This window comes from Coturnix japonica, chromosome 1 (assembly GCF_054131305.1).
Source record: "Coturnix japonica strain WE chromosome 1, WE-NBRP24, whole genome shotgun sequence".
Classification (NCBI taxonomy): Eukaryota; Metazoa; Chordata; class Aves; order Galliformes; family Phasianidae; genus Coturnix; species Coturnix japonica.
Genome location: NC_140663.1, coordinates 29,689,093 through 29,708,237, shown reverse-complemented (window position 1 = coordinate 29,708,237; position 19,145 = coordinate 29,689,093). Strand labels below are relative to the sequence as shown.

The 19,145-nt window shown below is 40.7% G+C and overlaps 1 protein-coding gene and 2 long non-coding RNA genes across 6 annotated transcripts in view; 1 reads left to right on the top strand and 2 right to left on the bottom strand.

Annotated features, from left to right (window-relative positions):
• Nucleotides 1–379: 379 nt before the first annotated feature.
• Nucleotides 380–4,188, bottom strand: LOC107310064 (uncharacterized). The gene is made up of 2 exons (XR_001553459.3): nucleotides 3,997–4,188; nucleotides 380–2,747 (listed from the first exon to the last, which is right to left on the bottom strand). It is a non-coding gene; the product is annotated as an uncharacterized LOC107310064 (long non-coding RNA).
• Nucleotides 4,177–7,795, top strand: LOC116653133 (uncharacterized). Its single transcript, XR_014942290.1, has 2 exons — nucleotides 4,177–4,552; nucleotides 6,089–7,795. It is a non-coding gene; the product is annotated as an uncharacterized LOC116653133 (long non-coding RNA).
• Nucleotides 7,796–10,094: 2,299 nt separating this feature from the next.
• The window catches only part of MON2 (MON2 regulator of endosome-to-Golgi trafficking), a 65,241-nt gene continuing 56,190 nt past the window's right edge, over nucleotides 10,095–19,145 (bottom strand). For all 4 annotated transcript variants that reach the window (XM_085536664.1, XM_085536668.1, XM_015855373.3 and 1 more), the window contains 5 exons: nucleotides 16,062–16,122; nucleotides 14,658–14,781; nucleotides 13,693–13,900; nucleotides 12,785–12,867; nucleotides 10,095–11,380 (listed from right to left, as the gene is read on the bottom strand). In XM_085536664.1, coding sequence (XP_085392790.1) covers nucleotides 11,217–11,380; nucleotides 12,785–12,867; nucleotides 13,693–13,900; nucleotides 14,658–14,781; nucleotides 16,062–16,122 — 640 coding nt within the window. In that variant the 3' untranslated portion in view covers nucleotides 10,095–11,216. The remainder of the gene's footprint in view (nucleotides 11,381–12,784; nucleotides 12,868–13,692; nucleotides 13,901–14,657; nucleotides 14,782–16,061; nucleotides 16,123–19,145) is intronic.

The window sequence follows — 19,145 nt, the reverse complement described above, 5'->3', positions numbered from 1 at the left end:
GCATTTCTCCTTACTGTCTTGAGCTGCTCCCTGGCATAAGCAGGAGGCCTTTCCCATTACACGCGCTGCCCAGGATCCATTACAGCAGAAGAACTGGGGCAGCCTCAGTGAAGGCAAGTGCTCCAGTACCAGTTCTGCCTGCATGGGAACACAGCACTCTCCTTGGGGACACAGAGGGCAACTGCACCCTGCAGGGAAGCAACTATCTGGAATTTTAGAAGATTTTAGGTTGATGTCTGCCAGTATCTTTAGAAGCAGCATTGACAGACAGTAGCTGGAGGGGTGAGCAGCTGGTGACTGTTCTTCACAATATAGGTAAGACAATAGCACAAAAAGACATCAAACCAGGGAATAAGAGCATCTAAAGCTTAATTGTCTCTGCTGTGAATCTCAATACGTTTTTATTATTCCATGAGTCAAAAGAAGCGCTCAGAAGAGCTACGGAGGAACATGTCTTGCAGTACTTTCTCACCCAGCGCAGCAAACAATACACAATAGAGATACTATAAACTAAATAACTTTACACAGAAATTCCATCAGCTCAGCCATGTGCCTATTTTAATTTCTCTAACAAATTCACACGAGAAGTTTGAGTGAGTGAAACCTCCGAAGAATAAAAGGGGAAAAAAAATCAGCAAGAAACAATACCATAGACAATAACGCGCCAGCAGTACAGCTTTTTAATTGGCATGATGCAATTCTTCTTTCCGAACCAATCCATCAAATCACAATAAGGGATCACTGCATTTGGAAGATAGCAGCCACTCTTTCCATTTTAGGTTTCCACAACGTTTTCAGTAATACCAGCTTCGATTTTGCAGTATCACGAAGATGAGGTTCTCCACTGCACTGAAGAATTTGTCTTTTTGTGCCTTGAAGCATCATGTTGCAGTGCTATTTGTGTAAATAAGCTGTGCAAGTTGGACAGTTAAGCAGTAAATACTATGACAAAGCTAAGCATGGACTCATATGGAGGCTGAATTCTATACGCAAGGGAGCTCTGCACTAAGAAAGGTCTGGCTATCCCTACTGCACAACTATGCATCTTGAACACAGCTCCCTGAGGAAATCATTATGTACCTAAAGGCTACCAATACATTACTGAGTCCTACATGGACACGAGGACAAACCACTGCACAACCTCAGTCTCCAACCTGTGTCATTTTAGTAGCTCTGTCTTATTTTAGTACGGGTTCTGGACACCCTCCTGAAGTTACAATCCACAGCATGAAGAATTGATTACTTAGGCAGCAAATGAAGTTTGAGAGATATTACACAGGAGGTAAGTACTTAATGGTAGCGTACTGGAACATCTTTTCCCATTGATTTGCTCAGCTCAGGAAAAAAAAGAAGAAAAACCACACACACAAAGGGAGCCAGATCCTAGTTTTACTCAAGTTCCCTGAGCACAGGAAAAGAAAGCAAGATAGAGGACAATTTCACACCACCCACCTACAGGCACTTAGCTCAGCTGAAGCTCCTTCACCTCCCTTGCAATCAACCTGCAGAGGCAAACTCTTCTGTAAGGACCATTCAGATCAAATTATGTTTGTTAGGGTGCCTGAAACTGTGATTTACATCAAGTTTCTCTTTCTGCCACCTCCACTTGAGAGATGAACTTAGTGGGTTACCCAGCTAAAAGAGATGCCTAAACGGAGATGGGGAAAATATCACCATAACTTCCAGAGCAATCCTCGAGGGGGTTCGTTTGCCAACTGCTGTTTCTTGGGATGTGAAAAGAAGGAATCTTTTGTATCCCTGTGCCTGTTTCAGTTAAGGTGGGAAAAACAAACAAACAAACAAATTTGATAGCTGTTTTGTTTCAAAGAGAACCATTAACATGCTATTAGCAAGCATGAAAATGCTTTCACTTTATGTTATGGAAGAGCTTGAATTAGCAGATAATGCACTGCTCAACATACAAATGAAGTATTACTGAATTAAACTTGCCAGTGAGAGCGCTCCTTATATTCTGCAGGGCACTTTACATTCAGCTGAGGTGAAAGAGCCACCTTTATGTGTGTTCTAAAGGCAGAAGGAGTGCAAACAGTCATAAAAACGAGGCAAAGAAATAAATATCTCAAAGTCTGCCCAACTCTTACCCATAATAATACATGAGAACTGTGAACTGGAGCCAGTGCTAATACATCAACTTTGAAGCTCTTAGCTTATAGCTTTAACTTTTGCTGCGAACTGAAAGGATTAACTATAAACTGCTGGCAGCCACATCTCGTAAGGGCTGGAAAATTAACTCTCATTTTTAGAAACATAAGAGACAGTTACGCGCGTTTATTGTAAATGTTTTAATGCATTTCAAGTTTAAGCCACGGTGATAAGCGGTCAACACGCTGAATCCCAATCAGAACGATACCCTCAGCCAACGCTACGAACACAGCAGCAATTTTAATCAGTTCACGAGAGAAGATTCACCGTTTCTTTTTCACACAAACACACAAAATAATAAAGAAATCACGGTACAGAAATCAAAATCTCCGAAGTTCGCCTACAAAAAGCTGCTGGCACCAAGCTGTACAATGATAGTCAACCACGCTGTGAAACAGTCTTCTCACTGTAAGGAAAGCGGCGATTCAGATCGCTTGTTAGGCATTCACATCTTTTACTATTCAAATCAGAGCGTTTAAGATCACGCATACAAGTTTTGCACAGAAAATACAAGTCGGTCATCACTCAAGTCTTCACGAAATAGAAAATCCACCTTCCAGCGGTGCCATAACAAGGTGCAAGCACTGGGAAAAAAAAAAACGCAGACACTCGCTCTTCAGATCAAATTTAAGTGCCCTCCAAGCAGCGTGAAACTAATGGTTTCTCACCCGGGCTGCAAAAGCAGCAGCATCCCACTGACAGGGTCAGAACCAGCACGTCCCAGCGGCCACGGCTGGGCAGGAGGAGAGGAAAGGAGGAAAAGAACCCCTGCCACCTCAGCAGCATCCAATCCCGGGAAAACAAAGGGGATTCCCATTGTCATTGTCTTCGTCTGCAGCTGATCATCACCAGCACTAGCAAGGCAGTAGCTTGCGCAGTTATCTCCACAGCGGGCAATGTCACAACCCGACCAACAGCACAAACTACTACCTCAGCCAGGCCTGGCGCACCCGGCCCCCGCTGGGGGGAACGAGCAGGCAGACACCGCGTCACCGATAAACGAAGTTACGGGGAGAAACAGCAGGAAGATAAAAGGGCTCTGGGGTCTTTTGATGATCCTCGTCTCCTTTATCTGCTGCAGACATCAACCAGACTCCTCTCGTCTGACTGAAAAGCGGAGGGAAACCCCGCCCAGCTCCCTCCCCAGCGCTGCCCTTTTCCTTGCATGACCTGAAGCCGACGGGCAGAGCTCCATTTAGCAGATACATCATAGACCCCAGCTGGTGCAGCAAAGGGCACGTTTAATTTCAAACAGCCGCACGCCTATAACAGATGGGGAGGGGAAGGAGGGAGAGAGGGAGGAAGGAAAGGAAAGGAGAGAAGCGGGGGACAGCGGGCACGGCACACAGCGGGCACGGCACACAGCGGGCACGGCACACAGCGGGCACGGCACACAACAGCCCCCAGCCCGCCCGCCCCTCCCCGCGCAGAGCCGCGGCCCCGTCCCGGCGCTGACCCCCCTCCACCTCCAGCAGCGCGGGCTGAGGGCGCTGCCCGGCCCCGCTCTCTCAGCCCGCAGGGCCGGGTGAGATCTCCGCGCCAGCGCCCTCGGCGGGGAGCGCCCGGCCGCCTCTCCCGGGCCGCAGCGCCGGCGGGAAGAAGGAAGCCGAACCCTGGAGGGCGCAGCCCTCGCGATGGTGGAAGGGAAAGCGCTCGCCTTGCCGAGGCCGCAGACAAAGGCGCGCCGGGCGACCCCGCTCCCGCCGCGGCTCCGTCCCTCGCTGCCGCCGCCACCGCCGCCGCCTGTGTGTCCGGCCGAACCATAGGGATCGTTTAAGGCGGGGGGGAGAGAGGGGCTCATCCACTGCCCACGTGACTGGACATGTCACTCACCCGGCCGGCGCCATCTTGGGGAGGGATGGAGGGAGGGGAGGCCGCTGCCCCCGGCTCGCGTTCAAGATGGCGCGGGCGGGCGGGCAGAGGAGCCGCCGCTGGCGGGACAGCGCCGCGCCACTCCCCTCCGCTCCCGCCGGACTGCGAGGGTGGGGCGGGTCAGCTGCCGTCAGGGGGATGATGGGAGCGGGCACATCCCGCTCTCCATCCGGCGCTCCCGGAAAGACGCGGGAAGAGCCGTCCGTCCGCCGGGGCTGATGCCGGGACCGCCGCCGGGGGGAGCTCGGCGCGACGGGACCAAGCACGGCTGCCTCAGGGCGGCTGAGGGACTCTGCGCTCAAAGGGTTTTATTTGTTGAGTCCAATCTCTTGTGTTCTTAAATGGGAATAGACCCCAGTAGCATTGCTCCGCACTAGAAACGGACTGAACGTCAGTACGAGCACACAAAGCGAAAAGCGAGTTCATTTTGTCCCTCAGCACATCTGGAGAACAAACTGCCAAAAAGCGCTACCAAAGCACGAGAAGAATTAGGGCAGGACTCAAACCCACAGATAAGGTACTCTGCAGCGATGCAGTGTGTGTCCAGGTGTGGAGCCCTCAGTATATAAAAGACATGGAGATTTTGGAAAGGGTCCAGAGGAGGGACACGAAAATGATCAGGGGGCTGGAGCACCTCCCCTATGAGGACAGGCTGAGGGAGTTGGGTTTGTTCAGCCTGGAGAAGAGAAGGTTGCGGGGTGACCTCATTGCAGCCTTTCAATACCTGAAGGGAACTTACTCCCAGGAGGGGAGTAAACTCTTCGAAAGGGCTGATAATAGCAGGACTAGGGGAAATGGTTTTAAGTTGAAAGAGGGAAGATTTAGGTTGGATGTTAGGGGGAAGTTCTTCACTAGGAGAGTGGTGAGGCCCTGGAACAGGCTGCCCAGGGAGGCTGTGGATGCCCCGTCCTTGGAGGTGTTCAAGGCCAGGTTGGACGGGGCCCTGGGCAACCTGATCTAGTAAAGGTGTATGTTTGGTGGCCCTGCCAGGCAGGGGGGTTGGTACTACATGATCCTTGAGGTCCCTTCCAACCTGAGTCATTCTGTGTGTGTGTGTGTGATAACCCCGCTTGCAGCTGAGCATAAAGGAAATAGAATAGCCTTGGGTTCGTTAGCACAAAGCCAGCCACACAGCTTGGTCCTAGCACAAAACCCACGGCTTCAGAGATAGCTTGGAAATGTGTTGAGAAAGTCATGCTGGAAAGCAGCCAAAGCACTGCCCCCGAGATCCAAAGATGGAAATACTAAATGATGATCCTATAGTTGCTTGCTTTAAAGTTCTCACCTATGTTGGGTGCAGTCGGGTTGATATTACATTGATTGCTTGTTTAAAAGACACTGAAACCAGTGAGATTCTGCTGGAGGAAATACACCGACCATTTCTGGTACGTTTATAAAGTATATATGGTTTTGATACTGACTGCAAAGTTGAACATCCTACAAGTCCTTACATAAAGCCACGTAATGGTATTTCACACAGTCAGTAAGACTTAGAGTAATTCTGCTATTTCAGGTCAATGCAGAGGAAGCTAAACACTACAAAGGAATGGGTACACCAAGTAAGTGCACGTTCTGCTCAGCTGCTTGTGTAGGGGTGAAAAACCAGCCCTGAAAAATAAGCACAGATGGGAAAATCTAAGTGCTTATTTAAAAAAGCAAACAAACAAAAAACCAGAAAAGTGACTTCTTGTTCATGATGATAAAAATAAGCAGAGATCTGTGGTTTTTGCCTTATTTTGCACTTGTATTTATCTTCCTGAAGATTACTACTTTGTTAGCAATTATTTAAATGTTTGCTTGCAATTAAACAATAGCCTTTGTGCTAAGATTGCAATCTTTTCCAATTAAGAAACGCATTTCACATAATTAGTAATTCGGTATCTCATTTTTAAAGTTCAATCTTTTTTTTTTTCTTTCAGAAAATGTTCCAAGTACATTTTCCCCAGTTATTTAACATCCCATTAGTTAGCATAGGGCTCTATCTGGATGCAAAAGTGGAATGATATGGAAAATGGTATTCAAACTCATTCTTTCTTACATCGCTCTGTTTCAGACGTGCTGGATGCACTCAGGAAATACACGGTGATTAAAAGAGGACAGAACTGTTTGTAGCTACCATTCAGCTTTCAGACAGAGGACATCACTGACCTGTCCTATGCATGGAAGAGGAAAAAGCAAGCTGCCTTCTTTTTCAGCTCCTAATCTGTTTCCAACTTGGAACTGATTGACTCCAGCTGGATAAAGTACAACTGAGCTGCAAGAAGCTCAGACCGTGGTTTAGCTCTTCAATAACTTGCTTCTCACTCTCACAAGGCAGGGCTGCATACTACTCCATCAAGTCACTGCATTCTCTGTGAGGCTTTGGCAACTCATAACTGCTTAAAAATTTAAGAGATTATAGTGCATTTGGCTTCAATACAGATTATTGATTTCATATTTTATGAGAAAATATTTAAATAAGACTTGTCTAAAATAAATGTAAACGTCTTTCCTCATTTGTTCTAGGGCAGCACTGTGCACAGAGTCGAGGGATAATTTAGAGTTAAGGCAGTGCTGTATCATGCTACAACGCCAAACCCGGAGGCATGAACAGATGTTCAGTGAGCATATCTGCAAGTAATAGTTCTGATGTACTCCAGAAACCGGTTCTTTGTACATGTACATACGAGTAGTACTGTGTGCATCATATTCCTGTCCCCTTCCATGCTTCCTTGTGAAAGAGGCTGATCAAAACCAGACTTCCATCTGCACATTCTGAAGGTATTCTATTGGTGGCAATCCAGGTCTGACTGCTATTTTGTTTTGTGGGGTCTCACTCCCTTTCCTGATATGACCTGATGTAATAGGGGAAAGACGATAGAATCCTTTGGTAAGGAAGCCAGCAACTTAAGCAATTCCTTAACAACTTTACAGTTCCAAGAAACAGGTAACATTGAAAACAACAGAGGAGGCAATGCCTGGTTTGCCAGCAGTCTGTCACCCTGACCAGCTTCAACAATCTTGAAGATGTCAGCTTTGGAAATATTACCGCTCATTCCAAAATGAAACTCTGAACATGCTAAACACGAATCTGACTTGGAAGGGATTTTCCTTCTTTGTTATCTCTGGGCAACCCCTCCTGAAAAACTGAAAGGAAACCAAAACAAAAACCAACCCAACACACCTTCTTAACAAAATTAAACAGGCATAAGCGGTGGGCTTTAAGTATGGTTCAACTTTGCAGTATTTGTGAGCAAAACAATAAGATGGTAGCTGTATTTAACACATCCTTTCCGTTGAGAACATGCTTCGGGTGAAAAGAGCATTATAGTGTTGACAAATGAGATTCATTTAATTAACAAACACTGCTGCAAAACATTTTCAGAACTGGTTTTGATAGTGTTAATGACAGCCATTTTTATACTGGAGTAATTTCCTAAGGAAAACCATCAAAACATGGGAAACCATCAGTCTCCTATTCAATAAAGGTGGCAAAATAAAATGGAGAAATCTCAGTGCTGCTTCAGTGCAGAATCTTATGTTTGTCTTGATGAATTGCATCTTGTTGTTTGGGAGACAGCCTCCCTGTAGTTGAGGTATTCAGTATAATCCTGTTTTCTGGCATCACTTGTAATACTGCTTTTCTTGCATCTTCCTTTTTTTATTATTATTATGAAAGAATTCTGTGCAATTCAAAATCTGAAGAGAGTTTTTTGTGCATCTTGCCTACGTCATTATCTGTGTTTCCACTGAATAAAACCTGAAGGCTGTGAGAAACAAATGTTGAGTTCTACTGTATTTATTTAGAAAGAATGAGTAGCCTCATCTGATCTACATTCCAGCACACACAAAGGCAGTATAAAGCATATTACCACTGTAATATGCTTGTGTTAGTATAGCAAAACACACATTTTTTACTGAAACATACTTGTGAAACTTGAAGATTATTTACTCCCCAAATGAAATCTATGTTTTACCTGTTGTTTTTGCTGGAGTTGTGCTTGCCCTGATAAGCAAAATACTACATAGACAAACAGGTGTCCCTGCTCCCAGAACTTACACAAGAGTCACAGACTAGAGGGAGCCTAACAAAGGTCCACAAAGATGCTTCTAAGAGTAACCTTTCTTGTAAGAAAGTTCCTGCTGCAGCCATCTGCTCCTTCTTAGAGCTACGTCATGTTAAATCCTTGTGTACACTGGGGCAGTGCTCATGGCATTGAGACATACAAGGTTTTCCAAGTAATCAACCATCTTGATATGAGCTTTGTAATAATGTGGAAGACCCTCACATTTTCTCTTTGGATTCCCAATCCACATTTCTTTTTAAGGTTAGGGAGGAGAAGAAGGAAAAAAAAAAGTGAATAACGTGGTTACATTTGTCAGTTAATGTTTCTCTTCTAACTTCCAGCTGACATATTTCTATACACTCAGCTGAACAACCTTTTCTAGCTGATTTCACTGACACAACACAGACCTCGATCCTGAAAATGTCCATTTATTTTATTTCACAAGCCTAAGCAACCCTATAGACTTGAAAAGAACAACTTGGACAAGGGTTTACTCAATAGGAAATGTTACATTTTTTCAGGAACAGAACTATCTTGCTTGGGACAGATGTAAGAATATGAAATTTAAATACTCAAGAATGCTGTTTACATGAAAGAAGCCCTAAGAATATTTAGCAAGAAGTAAAAATGAAAAGAAGAAACTGAAACTCTTAAATTAGAGGGAATATTTAAGTGCTGGACAAGGCACAGAAAAACTCTTATTTACAGAAAAAAACTGCTAAAAGAAAAGTCTTCTCTAAACTAAGTCCTTTTGTTTTCCGTTCTCAAACTACTTATACAGAAAGTATTTTGAGTACGGTCAACCTCAACTTGCATGTCCAAAACATGCCTCAAATAGCAAAGATATTATCCATTTGATAATAAAGAGGAAAGGAAGGAAAGCTACCTTAGTGGAAGTTTATTTCAGAGCCCTTAGAAGATTAATATCTGGTTGATAAAGTCAGGTAAGACTCACACAACCCCACACCCTCTTTGAAATAAAGCTGAAGATTTAATCAATTAGATGGGATGAATCTGTGCTATCACTGAAAAAGCAGACAGAACTTAATGACAAACAAACTCATGCACACTTTGGTCTGCATGCCTCCTTCCAGAATTTCTTGTTAAGTTAGCAGATCTTAAAGCAAAGCGATACCCTTTCTCTGCTCAACCTCCTGTTTTCTTTGAGGACTTAATAGGCCTTGACTTTCACTAAGTAGTAGAGCATCTGCATACACTTTCAGAGTATGGATAATCTTGTTATTTGTACCTGGGACCCAGCTCTGCTTCTCCAAACAGGCTATTTTGACCAAAAAAAAAAAAAAAAAATAAAAAAATCTATTAATAGGAAGGAAGGTCTTTGTTCCCTTAATGTAAAACGTGTTTTTTAAAAACTATTTGCATTTGAAGATTGAGTTCCACGCAGCCTTGGTCAAAGGAGATATGTGCAAGATCTGGAAGCATCACTCTAAATATGCCTTTGGAAAGGATCACAAAAGTGGAATTTCATAGGATCAAGCTGTTCAAAGGTGTGGTAGCAAACATTATTTGCAGAGGGTGCTTCTAACCCTGACCAGTTCCTTGCAACTTGACTTGAAGCTCCTACAATTCCTGCTTCTATTCACAAGTTCCAATTAACGTCCTTTCAGTCAGCAAAGTGTAAAGTGAACAGATCTAATACCATGGTAATCACTTTTAATATCTATAAAGACTTCAGTGCCTAAAGGAAAGCTCTGAAATACACAGAAAGGCACCTTTTTTTCCTCTTCTTTCTTTTTCTTTTTCTTTTTTTAAAAACATTTGACCTTTGTGCTTTCACATCACAGGCTAAAATATATGAACACAGGCAAAGCACTGAACGAATCATTATTTCAGTAAGAGTTTAAATGCTGTCACAAATGTTATAAACAACACTAGTAGAAGTGTTTTGCTTCAGTTGTGTGTTATGTGACACTGAAAGAGAATTCACATTCACTTAATGAAAATTGTACTGAGCTTCCAAACGAGCAGCTGTCTTCAAAAATACACTTCTCGTGGTTTTATATCAGAGAGTTTATAATTAAAAGGTTAGAACAATTTGGATTTAAAAGACATTACAAAACAAAGCACTTAAAATTACTGAACAAAGTATTACAGCCAAGTATTTCAGATATTTGAAATCCCCTTTCTTGGGTCATGATTCAAAGTCTACGATACCTACAAGTAAGGTCAAAAAAGACTAATGACCCACAAGTATGTATTTGTTTAAAGCAAGGCTGCAACTACAGAAATGAACAGAATTGAGTATAACAAACATTTAGAATGAAATATATTAAGAAGTGAGGTATGGTAGTGTTGAAGTGCTACAGTGGATTTCTGCATATTCAAACCTATTCCAGGTCAACGATGTTTGAGATCAGCAGGCTACTGCCTGCTTGCTGCAATCCTGTCATATGACCTCTTCATTTAGATGTCCGATGGCCACAGAGAAGATACATTCAATTAAGCAAAAAACTAATAACATGATCAGATATGAACAAGCATATCTGGCAATTCAGAAGGCAAAGTATAAGTAAAAATGCAAGCATACAGCTTATAATAAATACTTTTTCAAGCATTTAACATTATCAACATTTTTAAAAAGAATTTAAATAATAAATGCAACTATTTTATACAGAACTGTACCATTTATTATACACACAAGTATTTCAGTTCCCTTTGTTTACAAAGGCTGGTTACAGATATATGGAATGTTACAGTACCATCTTGCATAAAATTTTAGTACAATTCGTACTTCAAAAAAAGGGTGCAAAACACCAGCCTCATAAATCTGACTGAATTGAAATATTTTTAATTACATCATTAACACATACACAACAAGCTGTACATAAGCCCACTTTTCAATCACCACTTCAAGATACTGTAGCAAGTACATTAGATTATAAATGATTCCGACTACTCAGTTAAAATTATTAAAGGTTTGCACTGCTACCCACTCTGGAACCTTTGAGATATAGCTTGAATTCATGAATTACTGAGCTCTTGTTAGTACAGTTAAAAGGCAGTCAGCATTGGTTGCCAAGTACTAGTCACAAGAGATTTTCTCAGAGAAACTTCACCTGGGAACAAACATTTTTGGATACTTTTTGCCTTCAAAAATGAAAAAGTTTTATGGGGTCAAGACTCTCCGTTCTGTACCTTGGATGCTGGTGGATGCATGAAGTCCTTAAATGGAACTAATGCCTCTTTGAGAGCAGAGCACACTTCTGATGAGGAGCAGGTGATACATTCTACTAAAGTCGGGTACAAGGCAATAACTTGTGCCCATGTGTTAGCATCAACTGCAAGGCAGAAAAGAACAGATTACATCACTTAGTACTGCTCAAAATTCTCACAACGCTGTATTACATAAATAAGTTCAGGACACGTTCACATGCCCGAACGCAGGTATGCAGTGCTACTGGGACACTGAGACATCTCTACAGGGCTCTCAGGTATGATGTAGGACTTGCACAAGAGCCACACTTCTGAAGCAGCAGGTGGAAGCCAGATGACATATCCACAAAATGGCGTTGTGTGCTTTTGTTTCTACATGTGATTCACTCACTGTATTTTCTTGGATGTAGAGCATCTGACACTTTAAAGATACTACTTCTGTTAAGTCTATAACACATACACATTTTTCTATTGGCTTTTTTCAGCTATTGATAGGAAGCACACATTTTACTTCTGGAAATATCAGCAACAAGACTATCTATTAATTTCAAATTATTTCCAGATTACCAGAACTATAAAAATCAGAGGGAGAAACTCAACCAGGGCACAATATATATATGAAAATCTGTTAGTTGCAGAGTACAATGCAGCTAGTTTAACAAGGTATTAAGCACTATGATGACACTAATGATATGCATAATAATGAGCATCTGATAATAGCTTGAATATCTGGAACTACAGAAGAAGGGAAACAACCCATCAGTACAGACAAAAAAATCTATCAGAAGTTCACTTAGTATCTCCCAAGATTTTCGGTGGGAACCCTCTGCATACAGAAGGTGCAGCTTACAGGAGGAACAGGGTATGTTCACATAAATAAAGTAATGCCCACCAGTTTCAATCAGTCCTTTAAATACAACTGTCAAACATTCACATCGCCACTTGGCATCAATGAGAAAAAGAAATGCTTCTCATTTGTTTCTCATTCTGGGGACAGGAGGTACTACAGCAGAAAGGGAGGGGAAGCAAGACTTCACATTTAAGTGTTTAACAGCCTGCTCATCCATTTAATTGAACACCCCTTTTACTGGGGAGCACACCTATGTGAACCAGATCCACAGCAATCTAAAAAAGCTAGAATGAAAAGAAAGAAGATACAGTAAAACTAACAGCTATACGTGTGTGTGTGTGTATATATATATATATACATACACACACACACACACAAATTCTGTTAACAATTTATGGAAGTTTTGTTTGTTTTTAAAAGATACCAAGATCTATCTAACACACGACATCGGAACAAGAATGAAGTTTTCTATTTTTAAATGTATCTTAGAACCTTATATTGTTAGATATACTGGAAAATGTTTTTTCTACATGCCACTGATATATACGCATAGAATACTGAATCTCACAGATTATACTTTCCAATTTGTGTGAAAAGCACTACAGGAAAGAATAAACACATCTTTGTGACAGATAAAGCTTTATCTCACTTAGAATTATGTTATTTAGCAATAACTTACCATTTTCAGGCTGAGTTTTTTTAAGTGAATCTATGAGAGTACTGACAGCTTTTAAAACAAATATGATCTCTGTTACTTGTTGCCTGCAAAGGGAAAACGCAAACAATCAGCAATCCATTTCTGTCTCAAGATTATAAATTTTCTGTGAAACTTACATAACATTAAAAAAGTAATGGAAACAGCTGCCTACCAAAGGATATTAAGAGACCAAGGTTATTGTTTAACTTTTCCACCATGATAGCGACTGCCAGCTAGGATGGCTTTCAATTTAATATTAGAGACAGTGACAGAATATGTGTTTCAATCTGAAAATATTCATGTACATGATTAGCTGTAAAATGGAAAGAATCAGTTTCATCAGTCACAATCAAAAACTCCAAAACCATTTCAGCTGAGGTTAACTGAAATCTAACTAAGTCCCCATTTGTGAAAGAATTTCCTTGTTCTCAGGGCAATTTTCTGTTTCAAGAGCAATTACTTGAGTAATGATTCACAGTATTGCTGTTTATATATTTTGTCTTATTGTCAAGAAGACTCTCTACCTCTCAGTTTAGAAACCAGCTCTGCTAGGAATAAGGGGAAATTAGATTTTGGAAATATTATGTTAGAGAGACCAGAATCATTCTTTCAACAACTGATAATATTTATTACTGAATTACACTCCTCAGTGTAACAGCACTGAGCATGACCATTATTTTTTAAAAGCTCTTTCTGGTCAACAGACATTTGGTATCTTTTTTTATTTATTTGAAGCATTCATCGTATACTTCTCAAGCTTTAAATTGCATACATCCCTAAAGCACACCCATACACACAAATACCTCTAACACACAACAGATGTATTCCGAATGCAGAACTCTCAAATGGTACTGGTAATACCCTTTATTTCCTAAGGGCATCGCACATACCTTGGAAGAGGACATTTGCCACTCAACCTCTCATCTTCTATGTAGCGATGTAATACATCCTGTGACCTTTTCAAGAGCACAGAAAGTGCCATTCTAGAGATGTAGCCTTCCTGAGGAGTTGTGACTTTATTACTGAATGAAAACTGGAGCAGTGTTTCAAAACACACCTTAGAAAACTCCTCTCTCAATCGAATATCTATTTCTGCTTCTGCCAAAGTAAAACATCATAATTAATTGAGCACTGTGCATGTTAGTACGCCGGATGTTTCATTTCAATCAGTTAATTATAGTTTGCAAAAAGGTTATTAGTCCTGTAATATTAAAAAAAAAAGATTAACAGTGATATGGACAAATATTAAGAACACATTCTAAGGAAAGGTTGACCGTGTAATATTCACAACAGTTCAAATACAAAAGAATATTCAGCACATTTATTAACGTGTCACCTGCTTAATGCTGCTTTAACAACAAAGTGCAGCAAATTATGTAACAAAAACAAACAAAATAAAAAGTGACAGGAACATCCCCCTTCCTCCACCACCAGTACTAATAGTTGCTACTATACAATGTAATTCTTTTTTCCTTTCAAAAAATATACAGAGAAATGCTTTTGTGTTAATGTCTGGTTAGCTACAACATAACAGTTATGCTAAGGTCATTTAATTTGTAAGTACTGGATATCATGTCTTCCTTAGAATCGCCTGAAATCACTGTCAAGCACTGCAACTGGCATAAAGGAAAACTATGAGAAAGTTCGGTTTCAGTATTATACATGACATTGACCAAAAAAATAAGGAAATAGTAGTAATAAAAAGTGAACTTTCTGTAACACAAAACAGTTTAAAGTGACTATACATGTCATGGCATTTCAGGTCTTTATCAGAATAAGTACTGTCAACGTGTTTGTCACTGTCTAGCAGATATAAATACATTTTTCTGTACCTTTTGTCATTCAGTTACTATACCTGTAAATGAAGATGACTGAGAGTGTATTGAGCCTTTATTGAGCATAGTCATTATTTGACCAACAAATTCCTTAGGAATAAAGTTAGCATATGGCAGTATCTCCGTACTAATAAGCTGCACCACCTAAAATAAATGAAATACGTTTATATTGGTTTTCTGAAGATTAACACTGTGATTCTGGTAGAAGACAAACATTAAACAAAGAGACATACTAATGGAAATTTACAAAATCTTTCAAAGCTGCTTAAAAGATCTGCTAATACATCTAAAAATTGTGGAACTGTGTCTAAGAGATTAAACTTGAACTAATAAACTTATTTTTCCTCTTAGTTCTGAGTTTCTGAAGCAGTTATCACTCAGGTTTCCACTGACATTTGAAGCATAGTTCAAATGTGCCAGTCAAATTTACAGTTTCAAAAAGAGAAGACTTGTCAATAGGAATCTACCTCCCCCTCCACTCCATTCAATATTCTTACTAGCACATTAACACATACATCAAATGCTTACAGAGCGACATCAGCAAAACAGAACATGTGAGCTCACTAAACAAGCTGAAGGCAACAACCAAACTTAAATGTTTTCTGTCCTTGCTCTTGGTGCATTCAGTCAGGAATAAAGTGGGTTTCGATCTCTGTAAATTAATGCATTAGATTTCATAGTTCTGCTCACTGCAGATAGAACTGCTCTTGCTTTTTTTACCCAGTAATCTTCACGTCCTAACTAGAGAGACGACAGGAGTCTGACTGCACAGATACTGACATGTTTCTCTGCAACTTCCTTTCCATTGTACACCTAATCCCTGGTCTGCCACATCTCCTTATGTCCTGAATTAGTCCACAGGACCAGTCCCTCTTCATTCCAAGTATCATCTCCTCTCTTTTTTCTTTGGTGTTATCCAACCACGCATGATTTTCCTTACAATTACAACGGTCTCTGCACCTCACAAATCATCATCTCACCATTTATGCACATTTTTATTTTGTATTGAGAATACATCTAGATTGTACTGAAGAATGAATGCCACCTCTCAACAAAGAGAACATTCACTTCAGGTTCAGTCACCAGCTTCCTTTGGTTTACAATTACCTACATAATTGCTTGGCGATAACGTCATAAGTAAGAGAATGGATTAGAAGCAGAAAGACATTCTGCTTTTTCCACTCTATACTGGTTTGAACTCAAGCGGACAAGTCTTTGGCATGCAGCTTCCTATCCTTTGCAAAACCCTGAAGCAGTCAAATTTTGAGCCTCTGAATTTGTCTCCTTTTCAAATGGAAAGAAGAACATCTCAGAAAATTAACGAGTGGTTAATTTCTCAAAACAATATTTCAAAACTAAACGCAACCTGCGAATGTCACTGTTGTGTGCTTGACAATATTATACATTTACTACAGTCTCCTTACCTCAACATCAATACTCTCATTCTTCTGAAATTCTTGGATTGAGAGGTTATCAGGAGGTGCACTAAAAGTAAAGGAAATACATTATACTTCTAACTTCACAAGATGCGTAAGGAGCTAAGTATGGGAAAATGCATTATATTTAAAGTTTCACGTGCATGAAGTTGGTACAGTTATATAAACCACTGCATTAACAAGAATCAGAGGTAAAGAGCTGTAAAAAGTTTATGTAGTTCCATTTGTTAAATCCTCTCCTTTTCCCATTATTTAATGTTTTGTCTTTTTAAATAATATTTTAAGATCTTCAAATTGAGGAGCAGCTTCAGAGTGTGACCATTTGAAAGGGATAACTTGAAACATCTGAATTAAGATGGTGTCTGGTACTTCAACTTGCTGTTGTTGTGTATGTTTGTATCTTATATGACGGCCTTATATCAGATGGTGCCTTATTTGCTCTGGAGAAGTACACAGGATGGTCACTACTGAAAAGGCAGGAAAATAATATGGCCAATCTGCCACAGTCCCTGCCTGATTTACTGCAGCATGGGCAGATGCGAGGAAAACAGTGCTCTGGGCTGAACAAAGAGCCAAGCTGTTCAGTAAGCCGAGGAATTGGTGAAGTATGGCAGCAGCAAGCAGACCAGCATCCTCTGGCTCATTTCCAAACTCCCTCCTCAAAACTCCCAGGTTTTTCTCCACCCCCACATCTCCCCAAGAAACAGCAGACACACACAGTGGGTAGTTCTGAGCCAGGCATGTGCTCACTAGAAAGGCAGCTGCCAGATATATGACCGTGGATCTGTGCCAGCCTTTCCCACATAGGGGTACTCATCCAGGCCTTTCTCCTCCATTCCACTCTGACTTTCAGGAATGGTTGGAGCCTCATTCTAATGTGGTCTGTTTGCCTGACAGCTTTTTCTCTTCCCATTGTTCCTGTATGATGCTGACTGAGTCAAATAGATTTTTTACTAGGTAGGGATCTTCCTTTTCCTGTCTTTTGCATACTTAGCATGAGACACCTGGATCTGAATCTGCACATCCACAGCTAATTTCCAGTTTTGACAACTGTGACAGCATGTTCCTGTTTGAAAATAAATATACTTCCCTGTCTCAAAGAGATTATATTGTATTTTTTATTGGCTCATGTATTAGGCTGTCAGCAAATTTGGTGCTACATGTCGAAGCAAAGAATAAGATATCAAGTAGCTGTTCATTCTATACATTCTCTAACATAAAAAAAGATAACAATGCAAACCCTTTAAATAGAAATATGAACAATTACAATACAAACGTATGCAGGTCATACTGAATTACATGGAAAGTTTTCATTCTGACGCTTCCTTGTTTATGAATGACTGACTTTCTGAGCTGAGGTTTATTTTAAAGAGGTTTTATGACCTTTCTGCTCAGTCATCTATATCTGACCTACCATGTATGTCACAGATGATGTTCTATTCTTGTTCATGCAGCAAATGACTCCCAGGTAAATAGATTTCTGTAAGATGCCCAAATGAAACATCTAAGGGCAAAAGCTTTGCTTGTTTGATGCAATACAGCCAAACTGTATAGGAAGGGTCACAAGCCAGTGCAGATATAAGATGCAGTATAATGCACACTGTAGCTCTGTGCAGGATTTTCCAGGTAAAGAGCTCCCAGCTGCAGCCCAGTGTCTAGGGAGGTCTTTAAAACCTAACAACAAAGAGCTAACAGCCACGGAGAGTCCTGCTGTGCACAGCAGCACTCTGCTCTGAAGCATCTTTTTGGAAAGTATTGATTTAATTCCCTCATGTAAGCACAGACTTCTGCTCTAGTAAATTATATATATGCATGTTTGTTGAATTTTATTTTATATAATGGCTTGACATGCTTCCGTGAAAGCCTCTGGGAGAGAAGAATGATATTAAATAATAAAAAGACCAGCCTCTTACTAGAAGACAATTTTGTATAAATTGAGTTATGTGAAATGTATTTTTAAATGTCATTTTGATTTATAATAAAAATCAAGGTTATCAAGGCTTCTCAGCTGTAGCTTGCTTAAAGAAACAAGAATAATGACAACAAAAAAACCTAAAACAAAACCAACAAAGCCAAAGCTTTCTGTTTGGAAGCTGTTAGCAATTACTATTTCCTTTTCCATTTATCTGGGCTCTTTTGGCTATATTTGAAATTTCTTGTACAAAGCTCCAAAGGCCATTTCTGCTGTCTTTGTACACTACAAGCATCAGTGTGTATCTCATGTCGTTCAGCTCCACAGCTAGTCTGCAAACTTATTCCTCCTTGAAAGAGCATGCAGAGGATGCTCACTATTTTGAACACAGAGGTTCAGAGATTTTTGTTTAAGGGTTATTACCACAGTAGCTCTTGCTAACACCAACTCAATTTCACTGGTAGAAACAGTGTTAGGAGACCTACAGATGTAATTCCTAGGACCAGAGAGATTAGAAGAATTGTGAGTTAGGTCAGGAAAAATGTTTAAAATGTTTGTTAGAACACCAGCGAAACTGAAATAACTTCTTATCTCTCTACTTTAGGAAAATTTCTGGTTCCTCATCCCAGTAGAGACTCAGACAATAGACATACAAAAATTAGTTAGTTAGAAGGAAGAATCAGCCAAATCAGTTACATGGTATTACTAATAGGACTATTAGTTCTTACTTAGAGGGCAGTGATGCCCTGGCACAGTCTGCCCAGAAAAGCTGTGGGTATCCCACCTCTGCAGGTGTTCAAGGCCAGGTTGGATGGGGTCACTTGAGCTGGTGGGTAGCAGCCCTATCCATAGTAGGGGGTTGGAACTGGAACCAACTCAAGCTATTCTATGATTATATGATTCTGTGACTACAGTAAGGGATTTTCAAAGTTTACAGAGACGCAGACATTTCTTATTTTGAACCACCACCTCAGAAGTGGTAAATGAATTCTGAAGAACAAGGTTTTGAGGAAGGAAGGAAGATATTTACAGTTTTGTGTGAAGGAAAACAAACAAAATATCTATTGATAAAAACCCTGGAAGGAGTAATGATACTGGCCTTTAACAGCAGAAGACCAGATAACCAGAAGTGATGCTGCTGTTATCCACATGGTTCCGTG